The sequence below is a fragment of the Salvia hispanica genome, chromosome 6, assembly GCF_023119035.1.
Source record: "Salvia hispanica cultivar TCC Black 2014 chromosome 6, UniMelb_Shisp_WGS_1.0, whole genome shotgun sequence".
Lineage (NCBI taxonomy): Eukaryota > Viridiplantae > Streptophyta > Magnoliopsida > Lamiales > Lamiaceae > Salvia > Salvia hispanica.
In genome coordinates, this window is record NC_062970.1 from 31,062,882 (window position 1) to 31,078,316 (window position 15,435).

At 37.4% G+C, this 15,435-nt stretch overlaps 2 protein-coding genes across 2 annotated transcripts; both read right to left on the minus strand.

Annotated features, from left to right (window-relative positions):
• Positions 1-2,151: 2,151 nt before the first annotated feature.
• LOC125194406 (cytochrome P450 81Q32-like) lies at positions 2,152-4,436 on the minus strand. Its single transcript, XM_048092597.1, has 2 exons — positions 3,565-4,436; positions 2,152-2,846 (listed from the first exon to the last, which is right to left on the minus strand). The coding sequence occupies exons 1-2, from the start codon at positions 4,426-4,428 to the stop codon at positions 2,235-2,237; spliced, it is 1,476 nt and encodes a 491-aa protein (XP_047948554.1). The 5' UTR covers positions 4,429-4,436; the 3' UTR covers positions 2,152-2,234.
• Positions 4,437-7,883: 3,447 nt separating this feature from the next.
• LOC125194405 (cytochrome P450 81Q32-like) lies at positions 7,884-10,165 on the minus strand. Its single transcript, XM_048092596.1, has 3 exons — positions 9,642-10,165; positions 8,949-9,315; positions 7,884-8,628 (listed from the first exon to the last, which is right to left on the minus strand). The coding sequence occupies exons 1-3, from the start codon at positions 10,133-10,135 to the stop codon at positions 8,014-8,016; spliced, it is 1,476 nt and encodes a 491-aa protein (XP_047948553.1). The 5' UTR covers positions 10,136-10,165; the 3' UTR covers positions 7,884-8,013.
• Positions 10,166-15,435: the final 5,270 nt, after the last annotated feature.

Consider the following 15,435-nt stretch of genomic DNA (forward strand, 5'->3'; position numbering starts at 1 on the left):
TAGTATTGCTAGGTTGTAGATTATCAAGGAAGATGAATTCCATGCTTTCAACAAATAAAATAAGACAATGAAGAAGTGATTATAATCTTGCACATACTACATACTACATGAACAAATTATGTGGGACGGACAAATAGTGTAGATGAACAAATAAGAGAGGATAACCGTTACTTTTATGCAATTGATTATGATATTGTAATTGATAACCGGTTAATTTTTTGAATTCATCATTTGACCGTCATATTAATGTTTATTGACTAACAGTGTAATCAACTTTATAATTTCGTATGTTCTATCAATATAATAATATTGTAATTGATTAGTTTGTTCATTTGAATGTAACCGTTTCAATTCATATGAATGTAACGGTTTCAATATTGGAGTCATTTATATTTCAGCCGTTATTCCATATTTTATTAGCGGCTATTTAAATATTTAATTTCACACCCTATATTTACAAATATTTAAATTTATACTCAAAATTCACAAATATTCAAAAACGGCCCAAAACTCGCCTTTTATATATGTATAGATTTATCCATTCAATTATTTAGCAAACTAGGCCCGGCCCAGTCCACTTACCAGCTGGGCCCGGGCTTGGGCTGGGCTCATTCTATATACCAAAACCCAGGCCCGGTCCGACATGGGCCTGGGCCGGGCTAGGCTTAAATATCTCTGGGCCACACCGGGCCTGGGCTGGGCTGGGCCGGCCCGGCCCAGTTGACATCTCTAATGGGGCCCATAAATTAGGGGTGTCGAAACGGGTAGCGGGTATTGGGAAACCCTCAGCCCGACCCGCTACCCGACGACAATGGGAAACTTGGCGGGATCGGGTAGTTTGTTTTAAATTTTTGCGGGTATGGGTATACCCGAACCCGATAATACCCATTATTTATAGGGGTTTCAAATATTTTATTTTAGTTAATTAGTTTCAAATCTATATATACTCCCCGATGATACACTTTATTTCCAATTATTTATCCGCTGCCAAATGAAGGATTGCAAGATTGGTGAAAGTGAAACTTTTATTAGTTTAGTGTCTTTATATTAAAGATTTAAAATATATAGACTTTTAGTTGAAGTAATATATATTTAGACTTTTGATGAAAGTGAATTATTTTATTTATAGGGGTTTCAAATATTTTATTTTAGTTAATTAGTTTCAAATCCATATATACTCCCCGATGATATACTTTATTTCCGATTGTTTATCCGCTGCCAAATGAAGGATTGCAAGATTGGTGAAAGTGAAACTTTTATTAGTTTAGTGACTTTATATTAAAGATTTAAAATATATAGACTTTTAGTTGAAGTTATATATATTTAGACTTTTGATGAAAGTGAATTATTTTTTATTTTATATTAGACTTTTGAATGGTGATTTAATTTAGGCATGCTTGATGTTTCTATCATATTTGCTTATTTGAAATTTGAATTTCCATTATATTTCATACATAATCATATTATATTTAAGAGATGAGAAATCACCATATTTTTGCGTAATTAATAGTTGGAAATTATGCAAATACAATAAAGTAAAAAAAATACAAATCTAAAATCGTAGTGTAGCAACTAGCAACAATCCAAAAATTCATTCTAGAATTTCAAACATGTACATAAAATTATTGTATTAGATGACTAGCATTGATGATAAGCGAAAACTAAAAGCATAATACCGTTGAATAATATAATACACAATTCAAATTATGTGTGCGGGTTTGGGTACCCGCAACTGCGGGTTTGGGATACCCGATGCGGGTATGGGGTTACCCGTTTAACTATACGGGTCGGGATTGGGTAGTATAATATTGAAGTTTTCGGGTACGGGTACCCATAAAATCGGGTTTGGGTATCCGCGGGTACCCGTTTCGACACCCCTACCATAAATGATAAAGAAAAAGAGAAGGAGAAAAAAGTTGTGATAAACATATATGGACTATTTGTATGGAGACGGAAAAAGGAAACACGGTCTATTTTCTATGGGACGGAGGAAGTAAATTTTTTCTTTTTTACCTCATTTTTATTTACCAATCGTATATTAAACTCAAACCCAACCAAAAATACATATTTTTGTGAGATAAAAGGGAGTATGAAGCAAAACATAAATTAAAAACTATGTCGACCAGATATAATAACTAAGGAGAAACAAAATAAATCATGATTTGTGATTCTGAAATTCAAATAATGAATGAAAAACAATGTGTCCCATTCCAAACTACAAAAACAACTCACTCTTAAACAGTAATAACTCTTCGACCCACATCACTAACTCTACATTTTGCCTCAAAAGGTATATTCTTAGGCATACTTGCTCCTTTCCCTTCACTCAAATCCACCAACCTTTCATCAACCCTCTCCCATTCAAAGCATTGTATCAAACTCCCCAACGCCAAACCCACGACCCGGTGGGCCAGCCCGCTACCCGGGCACGCCCTCCGGCCCATCCCAAACGCCAGCAAGTTCGGGGCCCCGATTCCCCCGCCTTCGAACCGCTCTGGCTTGAACTTCTCCGGGTCATCCCAAACGGATGGGTCCCGATGGATGGCCCATGCGTTGACCATCACGATCGCGCCACGTGGCACGTCGTACCCCGCGATCTTGCAGTCTGATGATGCCTCGTGGGGTACGAGCAACGGTGCGGCCGGAAACAACCGCAATGTTTCGGATATAATGTTTTGGAGATAAGGGAGGTTATGTAAATCCGACTCTTGGAGGAGACGATCATTTCCGATTACTCTATCGATCTCTTCTCTTGCCTTCTTCATCTTGTCCGGGTGGTTTAGTAGCGCAGACATTGCCCACTCTACCGTTACGGATGATGTGTCTGTCCCCACAAGCAGCATCATCTGTCATTTCCACATTAAGAGTTCATTACCTAAATTAAGAACTACTATAACAAAATCCTGATTGTTAAACCAATCTTTGTTTTCGGTAACAAAATATGACGTGATCTTTGAATTTTTTTGATTGGGACGCAATTGTAATTTGCACCAAATCCAAAAGGTTAAGATAGTATTCATATCATGACCAAAAGATGGATGATATAACAAAAAATTTTAACCCAAAAAGCAATTGCAGATCTAAAAATTGAATATCGTATAAGGTCAAATTAAAAGAGAAATAATATTATTGGACTCCGTTAGGTTCCTAACTATCTTAAATTGCTAATTGTTATCTATGTCAACAACATATGTTATAGATACCAACGAAAGTATTTATATGTTTGTGTTGACATTTATTCTACATGTCAACACGAAAACATTTGTATGTCAACAAAATTTAATTGACACACAAAATTTATTTGACATACAAATTTAATTTGTATAGCATAGGCTGTTGATATAGTTAGCAATTAGCAAGTAGTTAGCAACTTATCACATCCCTGATAAACTAACTACTACTCCGGATTTTTTTTATAAAAATAGATTATAATTTAAATGGCTATAACAAGTGTTATATTTTGAAAATGACATAGTAATTTTGTCTATACCACCCAAAATTTAATAAATTTGATACTAGTAATTTAAATATGATAAACAGAGTATTGTCATTTTGTATACTTACCACAATAATACATTTGATGATTTCTTCTGTATAATATTCTGGATCCGAATCCTGCATAGCAAGGAGGTGACTAATCATGGTGTTTCCATCGCCATGTCGTCTCTGCTCATCAACCAACGCTTGAAGAGAGGCATCCATCCTAGCAGAAATCCTAGCCAGATTCCTCTCCACCCCTTTATAATCAAACCATCTCAAAACCGGAAAAAAATCCGCCAAGTTCGACACACCGCCGTAGCCAAAAACCTCCTTGATAAGCCCCCTGAACTCCTCCGCCTCCTCGCCGTCCTCGTCCACCCCGAAATACCTCTTTCCGGCCACCATCCGCATGATGTTATTGAATGCCATCTCAGACAGAGCCTCCCTGATCTCAACGCGCCCCTCCCCCGACTTCCTGCTCAGCTTCTCCAGCATGAGCCTGACTTCGTTGCCTCTGATCGATTGGAACGCGTTGAGGCGCGCGGAGGAGAAGATCTCGGTGGCCGTGAGGCGGCGGAGGTTGCGCCAGTAGTCACCGTAGGGGGCGCCGACGAGGGAGGTGTAGTTGTAGCCGATGTATTTGCCGATGATGAAGCGGGGGCGGTTGGCGAGGGTGATGTCGTTTGTTGTGAAGCATTCCTCGGCCGCGGCCGGGGAGGAGACGACCACCATGAGACGGGTGCCGAGGCGGAGGGAGAAGACGGGGCCGAGTTTTCGGGAGAGGGTTAGGAAGGTGCGGTGGAGGGGGAATTTGAGGAGGGGGAGATGGCCTAGTAGGGGAAGTGTGGGGAATGGAGTTGGTGGGAGTTTTTTTCTTGAATTGTAGAGTTTTAGAGAAATGAGGAGAAATGGGAGGGAGATGAGAATGTAGAGCAAGGTTGGTTCCATGATTGATATGTCACTTATCTTGTTATTGTGATTTCAAATGTTGTATTTATACTACATTGATGCTATGGAGTTTGTGTAATGTTTGGTCACGCAATTGCGCCGCCAAGGGGTGGAAACATCGTCAAGGTAAGGGAATTTTCAACGTTTTGAATTTTCGTGATGAGATCGTTGGCGTTGAATCGTGAATGGCATGCGACATTGGAAACTTGGTGTGACGTCCAAGGAACCTCTCTTCTCAATATGAAAGAAATTAATTTTATGAAATCAATTAAGGAAATAATGATTATACAATAAAAGTATCAAATTTCTAGAGTATTTTCAACCGTGTACGTCAAGTTTAAATTTATTTTTGTGTAAAATATCATACTACCTTTATTCCATTCAAGATGTACGCATTTTTGAATGGCGCGAGATTTTAAATGGAGCAATTGTATTTGATAAAGTAGAGTGGAAAATGTGATTAAATATTTTAATGAGGAGAGAGGAGAGAATGATTTGTTTCTAAATTTGTTTCTAAATATAGAAAGTTGACATTATGAGTTGGACAAACTAAAAATATAAGGTGGACATCTTGATTGGGAAGGATGAAGTATCAAATACTCCCTTCATCTGCTATTAGGTTGTCTCCTATGGCGCCCTTCCCGTTCGCCCGTCGGGGACGGGCGACCCGACGGGCGCCATAGTGTGCGGGAAGGGCGCCGACGCCCGTCCCGACTGCCCCTGCGAAGAGCTCGCCCCTCCCGTCGACGGGCGAGTGGGACGGGCGCCACTGTGGCGAAGGTCGCCCGTCCCAACTCGGACGTCCGACATTTTTGTTTTTTTTTTTAAATTTTATTTACTATGTTTTTTTTTAAATTATGTAATTTTTTTAAATTATGTAATTTAATGTAATTTTCGTATTTCCCGTTCGTATTCGTGTCGAATTTTATTTCCGTGAATTTACATTTTATTTTCGTGAATTTAAATTTTAATTGTGAATTAATTTAATTGTGGGAAGGGCGAGTGGGAGGGGCGAGTGGGAAGGGCTAGTGCAGTGGGAAGGGCGAGTGGGAGGGGCGAGTGGGAAGGGCTAGTGCAGTGGGAAGGGCTAGTGATGTGGCAGTGGAATGGGAGGGGCTAGTGCTGATGTGGCATGGGAAGGGCGCGTGGGAGGGGCGAATGGGAGGGGCGCCGCCGGAGACAACCTTAGAGCATCCACAATGGATGCCCGATCTCACGATCGTCCGAGATCGGGCTCGGGCGTCGTCGGGCATCCATTGCAGACGTCGGTCGTGCCCGACGACGACCGATCTTTCGGTCGCGAACAATCTCTCGCCCAATCCATCGGGCATGAGATCGGGCATCCATTGCAGCCCGACGCCCGAGCCGGATCTCGAAAAAAAAAATTATAAAAAAATCAATTTCTAATTATAAAAATTGATTTTTAATTCTAAAAAATCAATTTTTAACTTGAAATAAAAACTATAATTTCAGAATGATTCATACTAAAAGACGCATCCATGAATTAGTGAAAGAACTAAATGAGCAAGTTTTGCATTGCTTGAGACTTGAGTAAACCTTTTATAGATAGATTTTCAACTCCAACTTTCATTGTGACTTCGATGTGGGACAAATGATAGTTTTATAGATATGTTTTCAACTCCAAGTTTATTTGTGATTTCGATGTGGGAAAATTAGTTTTACACTTAAAAGAGAGTTTTTTGTTGCTTTATATAAAAATTTATTTGATTTCAATACACAATCTATGTTTAGCATAATGTTAAATGTATCTTGGAAAATTATAGAGGTTGTGTGTTCAAGCCCCAAACTCAACATATTACTTTTATTTTAACCTTTTATTATACTTTTCTCATTTTATTCGATTAATGTAAGTGTTTTATTTAAATTTATTGTGTTCTATAATAGTGTATTTATATTTTGCTATTTTTTATTTGATTAAAATTAAATATAAAATTTATAAAAAAATTTTGAAAAATTAAGTAATGCATGCTTCTCATTTAATTTAGTATTTAATTTTTCCATTTATAATATGTGAAAATATAAAAAAAATAATGAATTAAAAATTAAATGAAAAGTGAATAATTGATAGGGCTCGCACTAGGGCGCAACCATTGCAGAAAGAAGGGGCGTGCTGATGTGGCAACCACTAGGGCGCCCACCAGGGCATCCATTGTGGATGCTCTTAGGAGTCACATTTCTTGGCGAAACGAGTTTTAAGAAATATTAAGAAAAATGAGTGGAAAAAGTTAGTGGAAAATGAGTTTCACTTATATACATTAGTTTTAAATGAAATGTGAGTAGAATCAGTTAGTGGAATGTGAGATCCTATTACCATTTATAGTAAAAATGAGCCGAGACTCCTATTCATAGACGAACTAAAATAAAAAAACAGGACTCATATTCGCGGACAGAGAGAGTATTGATTTACCCCCATCACTTATACAAAATTCAAACTTAAAAGAATATTCTCTCCATCCCCCATTAATTATCTACTTTAATTTGCCATTTTCGTATGCCCCCATTAATTGTTCACTTTCATTTTTTTTTACCATAAATGATAAGTAGGTCTCACATTGCACTTAATCATTTCACTTACATTTTATTACTCCCTCTGTCCCACCGTAAATGACACATTTCTAAAAATAGAATTATATCTCTCTTTACTTTTTCCATATCTCTTACTTTATTCTCTCCACTTTACTCACAAAACAACATTATATAAAATCATATGCCAAATTAGAAATACTCTACTTAAAATGGGACAGAGGGAGTGTAACATATAAAGTGCGACTCATATTCCATAAATATATTCAACTCACTTTTTTTTATATTTCACGAAGTTTAGTTTTTACCATTTCCGATCCTAAGAGATATGTTTTTTAAATTCATCATTGTTTGGTTTATTTCCGGTCCTAAGAGGTTTGTTTTTTAAATTCATCATTGTTTGGTTTTTACTATTTCCAGTCCTAAGAGGTTTGCTTTTTAAATCACATTGTTTGGTTTAAACTATTTCCGGTCCTAACAGGTTTGTTTTTCAAATTCATCATTGTTTGGTAATTGGTCCATTTGGTCCATTTTTTACGGAATTAATTTTAACAGTCAACGCCAATTAAATGACACTTAACTAGATTAGTATTTTGTAAATAATAATTCCAGTTTAACAGCCACCAGGCACTCGAAAACCGCCTTGCTCGTGTAGCTCTCCCTCTTCGGCTGCAGGCAGAATTCCTATTCCAGAAGCGGAATTGATATGAAGTAAAAATATTTTATCTTGTTCTTCATCTAAAAAAGTAACGTTCCTTCTGTCCTACAAGAATATACACTCTTTCCTTTTTAGTTCGATCCATAAAAATATGCACTTTTCTATTTTAGAAACTTTTTTCTCTTTAACGAGGTGGGACTCATCTTCCATAACAATACTAAAGAAAAATAATAATGCAAATCTACACGCACCATGCATATCGTCCAGATAGGATTATGGACATGAGTACATTCCAAACAATCCAAAGCAGAGTACAGTAATTTCATTTATTAACCACCTAAAAGCACATGGCCAAATGGATAAAAAGATAAGATCCCTCAATCCTATAGCGCAAGAACACGTCCAAGCAATGGGCGTGCTCTACACTTTGCTTCCAAAGGCACTTGTTTTGATATCGTCACCCCTACTTTCGCTTCTCTCATATCAATCAATCCTTCCTCAACTCTCTCCCAATAAAAGCACTGCACAAGGCACCCCAGTGTCAGCCCCACCATCCGCAGGGCCAACACATTCCCGGGGCACGACCGCCGCCCCATCCCGAACGGGAGCAGCTGCGGGGCCCTCGGCTCCGCAGCCTCAAACCGCTCAGGTCTGAACCTCTCGGGCTCGTCCCATACACGTGGGTCCCTGTGAATAGCCCACGCGTTCACCTGCACGATCGTGCCACGCGGGATGTCGTAGCCCGCAATCTTGCAGTCGGCTGCGGCCTCGTGTGGCAATAGCAGCGGCGCGGCTGGGTACAAACGGAACGTCTCGTTGATGATGTTTTGGAGGTACGGGAGCTTCGGCAAGTCTGACTCGTTGAGGAGACGATCGCTTCCAATCACTCTATCGATCTCTTCTCTTGCCTTCTTCATCTTGTCGGGGTGGTTTAGGAGAGCAGACATTGCCCACTCTATCGTTATTGATGATGTGTCTGTCCCAGCAAGAAGCATCACCTAAAAGGGAAATTGGTCAAGAAAAACCATGAATTGCGCGCATTTCTCACAATAAAGTTTCTAGCATAAATTTTGCATTGCCGGTCACTAATTTTAGAACATCGATGTTATCATCAGTCTCATCATCTTCCTCACAAGATGAAATGTTCTTCCTAGGTTTTTTAGCATTCCACCTAGGCCGGAAACTTTAGTGTGGAAAATTCACACGATTCGAAAAATTGATGATTTTTAAGACCATTTTTAAAGGTTATGGGAAATGTCAGATTTTTGTGAAAGTTCATGATTTTTCTTGCCACGTTGATTTGAAATAAAGAAGTTACCAGCATGGTTGACTTGATGACTGAATGAGTATAGTTTTGAGGCTCCGACTCCTGCAAAGAAAGCATGTGGTCAACCATGGTGTTTCCGCCATTGTTGCTTTTGTGTTCCTCAATCAATCTCTGCAGAAACGCATCGAGCTTTGTCATAATCCTACTCAGATTCTTCTCAACATCCATATAATCAATCCATCTCAGCAGCGGCAGGAAATCCCCCGGGTTCGCCACCCCTCCGTACTTGAAAACCTCCTTCAGAACCTCCCGGAACTCCCTCGCCTCCTCGTCGTCCTCCACCCCCTCCACCCCGAAATACCACTTCCCCGCCACCATCCTCATGATGTTGTTGAACGTCAGCGCCGACAGCAGTGGTCTGACAATAAATACACAACACACAAAATCTATAACTTATAAAAGGCGAGTTTTGGCCAGCATTTTAAATATTGAGTTTTGGGTTAAATTTTTAATATTTAGGAGATTGGGTGATGATTATAAAAGGGTTAATGGTGCTTTTTATTCAATTACGGACCTATTTTCTGTTTCTAAATATATCTATATCACACAAAATTTGAATTAAAATGCCTGAAAAATAACGGTTAAGGATGCTTTTTTATTCAATTATGGACCAATTTTTTGTTTCTAAATATATCATCCGCTTCAAAAAGTTATGTGCCACATAAAATACTTGTTCCACATCACCTAATCTCGACGATGGAAGAGCCTTGGCGCACGAGACTTTTGAGCATGAACTGGACCTCATCGGCTCGGATGGACTGGAACGCGTTGAGGCGGGCGGTGGAGAAGATCTCGACCGTGGTGAGGCGGCGGAGGTTGCGCCAGTAGTCGCCGTACGGGGCGAAGGTGACGGAGGTGTAGTTGTAGCCAACGTACTTGGCCGAGATGAACCGGGGCCGGTTGGCGAGAACGATGTCGTTTTTCGTGAAGCAGTCCTCGACGGTGGCCGGGGAGGAGACGACCACGATGAGCCGGTTGCCGAAGCGGAGGGAGAAGATGGGGCCGAGCTTTAAAGAGAGGTTGTGATAGGTGCGGTGGAGAGGGAACTTGAGGAGGTGGAGGTGCCCTACAAGAGGGAGTGTGAGGTTAGGGCTAGGTGGGATTTTTCCTTTTTGTTTGGTTAAATATTTGATAGCAATGAAAAGAAGCAAGAGGATAGATATCCAGCTTGTTTCCATGCTTGATATGATAGTGTAAATGTGGATTAAGAAATAGAGTAAAATGTGTGTGTGTGACTATTCCTATTTATACGTAATCAATTGATGAATTTTGTCCTAGTCGTGGTGTCACGTCATTGTCTTTTGAAACATCTGGAGCCACAGTGGATGCCCTAGTGGAAGCTCCAGTGAGAGAGCCCTAGTGGTTGCCACATCAGCATGCCCTATCTTTTGGTAGAGCTCTAGTGGATGCCCTATCTCTTATCCATTTCTCATTTCAATTTTAATAATTTTTTTTTTATATTTTAACACATTTTATAAATAAAAAAATTAAATACTAAATTAAATGAAAATCATACATTACTTAATTTTAAAAAAAGAATTTGTAAATTTCATATTTAATTTTAATCAAATAAAAAATAATAAAATATAAATATATTATTTATAGAACACAATAAATTTAAATAAAACACTTACATTAATCAAATAAAATGAGAAAAGTGTAATAAAAAAAAATATGTTGAGTTTGGGGCTTGAACACACAAACTCTATAATTTAACAAGATACATTTACCATTAGGCTAACCTAGATTATGTAATGAAATCAAACAAATTTTTACATAAAGCAAAAAAAAACTCTCTTTTAAGTGTAAAACTAATTGTCCCACATCGAAATCACAAAGAAATTTGGAGTTGAAAACCTATCTATAAAACTATCATTTGTCCCACATCGAAGTCACAATGAAAGTTAGAAAAAACCTATCTATAAAAAGGTTTACTCAAGTAATGCAAAACTTGCTCACTAATTCACGGATTCGGATCGTTGTGAAATTATAATTTTTTTATTTCAAGTTTAAAAAATAATTTTTTAATTTAAAAATTGGTTTTTTTAGAATTAAAAATCGGTTTTTATAATTAAAAATTAATTTTTTTATAATTTTAAAGAAACACTAAAGCTACACCCTGTTAATCAAAATGTGAATTTTCTCTCAAAAAAAAACGAAATACATTTTTAAACAAACTAAAGTAATGTATTAGATCCAATCGGATTACCATTTACATAGAACAATTTAATATCTCAAACACACAAGTTCGGGGTTTGAGTTGTATAAAAAAAAATAATGTGAAAAGAGTAAAATAAACTAATTACATTCACAAAATAAATTTAAATAAGAAATTTGGAGTTGAAAACCTATCTATAAAACTATCATTTGTCCCACATCGAAGTCACAATGAAAGTTAGAGTTGAAAACCTATCTATAAAAGGTTTACTCAAGTAATGCAAAACTTGCTCACTAATTCACGGAACGGATCGTTGTGAAATTATAATTTTTTTATTTCAAGTTAAAAAATAATTTTTTAATTTAAAAATTTATTTTTTAGAATTAAAAATCGGTTTTTATAATTAAAAATTAATTTTTTTATAATTTTTTTTTTAGATCGGGCTCGGGCGCGCCTCTGCAATGGGCGCCCGAGCTCACGCCCGATCGATCGGGCTCGGGATCGGTCGCGACCGAACTATCGGTCGCGCTCGGGCGTGACCGAGGGCTGCAATGGATGCCCGACCACGCCCGAGCCCGATCTCGGCCGATCGGGCGCGCGATCGGGCATCCATTGTGGATGCTCTTACCCCCTATAACAATCTCACTACTACTATCTCGGCCGATCGGGCGCTAAAGCGGTCGGGCATCCATTGTGGATGCTCTTACCCCCTTAACAATCTACTACTACTATCTCACTTGGACGAAATGTGATGATTTAAGCAATGACCTGTGCAATTGGATATAATTTGAGATTGAGTTATCTATATCATCCGTCTATCCGGATTCTTCAACAACAAGTGAGTGGCCATTGGCCATTGCATGTCAGACCAAGATTTTTTTATCTATAAATATATCCATATCTCCTTTTCCTTCTCTAACATAATTATGGAGTGATTGGTTTAGCCAGCAGGTGGAGCAGATCTTGCTGGCTGCTGCAGTGGAGTGGTTGGTTTTATTTTTTACAAAATCTCTTAGAGCATCTCCAGACTCCAATGGTACTTCGGCCAGAAATCGGCCAGCAGTTTCTCCCCTGCCACATCAGCAGCACTAAAAATCCACCTGCCACATCAGATTTAGGCCAGTCATAGGCCAGCTCGCAATAAAAATAATTCAAAAAATACTACATTTACGGAATTAAAATCACAATACGGAATTAAATTTACCGATATATATACGGAAAAAATTAGTTAATTTTATTTAAATAAAAAAAAGTACATTAACTAAAATTAAAAAAAAATTACATAATAAGAAAAAAAATCCGGACTTCCACACACGAGCCACCGCTCCCATTCTACTCCTCACTAATTTATTAAAAAATACATAAAAAAATGTTAGTATGTCTTGAATCCGTTATAGTTTGCTCGCTGCCCGGTCAGCGAGTCAGGGGGTCAAGGGGGCGACGCCCCCTTGCCATGGGGGTCCGGGGGCGCGGAGAGGCCCCCCCCGACGGTATGACATGTTTTTGTTTTAGTTCTTAATTTTGTATTGGGCCTAGTTGTTGTTGTCCATCGTTAGATGTTGTTCTTATACAGAAATTTAGAGAGAGAGAAAATCGCGTTTATATAGGTTTTTAAAAAAAATAAAAATCGAAAATCGGCGCTGGCCGATCGGCACGCCACAATGGCGGCCAGCGCATCGGCTAGCACCAAAAAAGAATATAAATCACTTATCTTAGGACGAAGGGAGTACTACTTTTCACAAAATCACTCAAATATCGGTTGAAATTTCTCAATCTATTAAATACTCACTTCGTCCAATATAAAACGTTAAACTTTGACTTTTGACACAAATTATATAATTAAAATATAATAGAAGAAAGTGAATTCTAAAAAAATAGTAGATTCTACTTTTAATAATTAATTTTATAATAAAATGTATAGGGATGAGTCAATGAAATATTCCTTTTGGTTTTAGTAGTCCTGTGGAGAAGATTTTTCTATAATATTCTCTCTCTTATTTTATCATTTCTCCACTTTAACTATTTATTACTTCCTCCGTACTATTTTAGGAGTCCCGGTTGATCAATTTTGAGTGTCCCGCTTTAGGAGTCCCAGTTGAGATAAATTAATAAAAAATGCTTAGAAAGTGTTAAAAGTGGGTTCCAACGTCCACTACAACTAATAAAAAAGTGTTAAAAGTGGGTCCCAACATCTAGTACAACATATATTTATTTGACACTCAATTAAAAGTGAGTCCCAACATCCACTACAATATTTATTTATTACACATTCAAACTTTTTTTTCTTAAAACATGTGCTCAACTCAACCGGAACTCCTAAAGCGGGACGGAGGGAGTATCATTTTTATAAACAAGTATATAAAAGTCAACTACACTACTAACATGGGACGGAGGGAATAAAGTAAGAGTAATTAAATGTTTTGGATTTTGTTAATAAAGGAAATGACTCAACTTAGTTGGGACATCCTAAAATTGAATATGTCTCAACTTAGTTGGGACAGAGAAAATATCATTTTTATAAAATGAGTGCAAAAAAGTCAACAGAATTGTTAAAGTGAGGTAGAGGGAGTATAGGTTTATTATCAAAAGTAGTAAAAATGAGTGACTTAATTAGCGGACGAGGTAATAGGAAATATGCCATATTTAAGCATAAGTGACTTTATATTTAAGTGGTCATATAATAATATAATATCCATCACGTTCATGTCGATGCCCCTATGTAATTATTTAACTATTAATTTCTAATTTTTTACTTATAAATTGATTTATTAGAAATTATGATTATAAATAATAAAAAAAATGTGAATATAGAATCTAGCTGAATAGAATAGTACAGTTATTAAATTTCTTTTATAACAAGTGATTATAGATAGTAATAAGATCGAAGAAAATGATATTTAGTTAGTTAATTATAAAACATAGAAAGTAAAAAATAAAGTAACTTAAAACTTAGAAGAGAACAAAATAAATAAATAAAAGAAAATAAAATTTTTCTATTTTCTAAAGAAATTATTTATAATAAGACAATCTAAAGTAGCATGCTTTTAGCTCAAAAAGTTTGAATGAAATTCAGTCCCATATGCTTTAATCTAGCGTTTGTTGGGTGGTCCTACAATCTTGTTATTTCACTTTTTTCGTTTTCCCACTTTTGTTATTCATTTTTCTATTTTTTATGTTGGTCTTGTTGTGTTTTCCTATAAGAGTATTCACAATAGGGACCCGAAAACAGACCGGTCACGTGCGGCAGTATTTGGGGCCAGAGGAGTGCGTTGAGAAGGTGCCGCAGCCGACGTTCTTGGGCTCGGCGGTCTCCGCGACGCGGTAGAAATGGGCAATAGTGCCCACCGGACCTAAATTTTATTATTATTATTTAATTGGGGCGAGGACAATGCCTTCAACTTGAAGGTCGCCCCATTGGCCAAAAAAGAGGGCAAGAGGAAGGGGAAGGCAAAGGCGACCAAGCCATCACTCGCAGCGTCGCAGCCCGACGTCAACATCCGGTGAATGCATCGTTGCTGAGGTTGTTGCTCAACACCACGACCAAGTTCGGTGAGGCCCAAGACAAGGGTTTGAAAAAATGTAAGAGCAAATGATCGAAAACCACACAATGGTGAAATAAGTTGTCACAGATTTTGGGGCTAGCGCTATAACAGGCGCATAGGCTCCTAAAGTGGGGCAGAGGGAATATAAACGAATCAAGCTCCATTTCTTAATCTAGTCAAATGTCATTTAATTAGTGTTTCGCTGTTAAAAATAAATAGTTCCGTAAAAAATGGATCAAATTTGTTTCGTTTTTATTTGTTCGGGACTCAATAATTTAAAAGATAATATTTTGGACCACCTTGGCTTTTACTCCAATATTAATAGTGGTGTAGACTCTACATTATTAAAATTCCGTATCCTCAGTTGGATGAAAGACATGAGTTTTAAGGCAAAAATAATATAGTATGCATGATAGAGAAAAGAAAGTTGGAATACCGTTTTGAAGAATTTGGTTCACTTCATCAAAGAGCTACTAAACTTAAAAAAAAAAAAAAAAAGATACTGTAATTAATATTTGTGAATGATTGAAAATGAGAAAAAATATGTGACCATGAATCATGTACAAGTGGAAATATTTACAATTACTAATGATGTCTATTAGTTACATGTGAAATCCTACGAGTTACGTTCACACGATGAGGACCAAATGAAATTGATATGAAGTAAAAATACTTTATTCTTATGTTCTTCATCTAAAAATAATAATGCAAATCGTCCGGATAGAAGAATTCCACCAGAGAAAGGGAGAGGATTATGGAGCTAGAGACAATTTTCGAA

Excerpts from the sequence above, each read along its gene's own strand:
- LOC125194406 (XM_048092597.1), bottom strand. The coding sequence starts at position 4,428 with ATGGAACCAACCTTGCTCTACATTCTCATCTCCCTCCCATTTCTCCTC. Across the intron at positions 2,847-3,564 it reads TCATCAAATGTATTATTGTG|ATGATGCTGCTTGTGGGGAC; the intron begins GTAAGTATACAA and ends TGGAAATGACAG.
- LOC125194405 (XM_048092596.1), bottom strand. The coding sequence starts at position 10,135 with ATGGAAACAAGCTGGATATCTATCCTCTTGCTTCTTTTCATTGCTATC. Across the intron at positions 9,316-9,641 it reads TCTTCCATCGTCGAGATTAG|ACCACTGCTGTCGGCGCTGA; the intron begins GTGATGTGGAAC and ends ATTTATTGTCAG. Across the intron at positions 8,629-8,948 it reads TCATCAAGTCAACCATGCTG|GTGATGCTTCTTGCTGGGAC; the intron begins GTAACTTCTTTA and ends TTTCCCTTTTAG.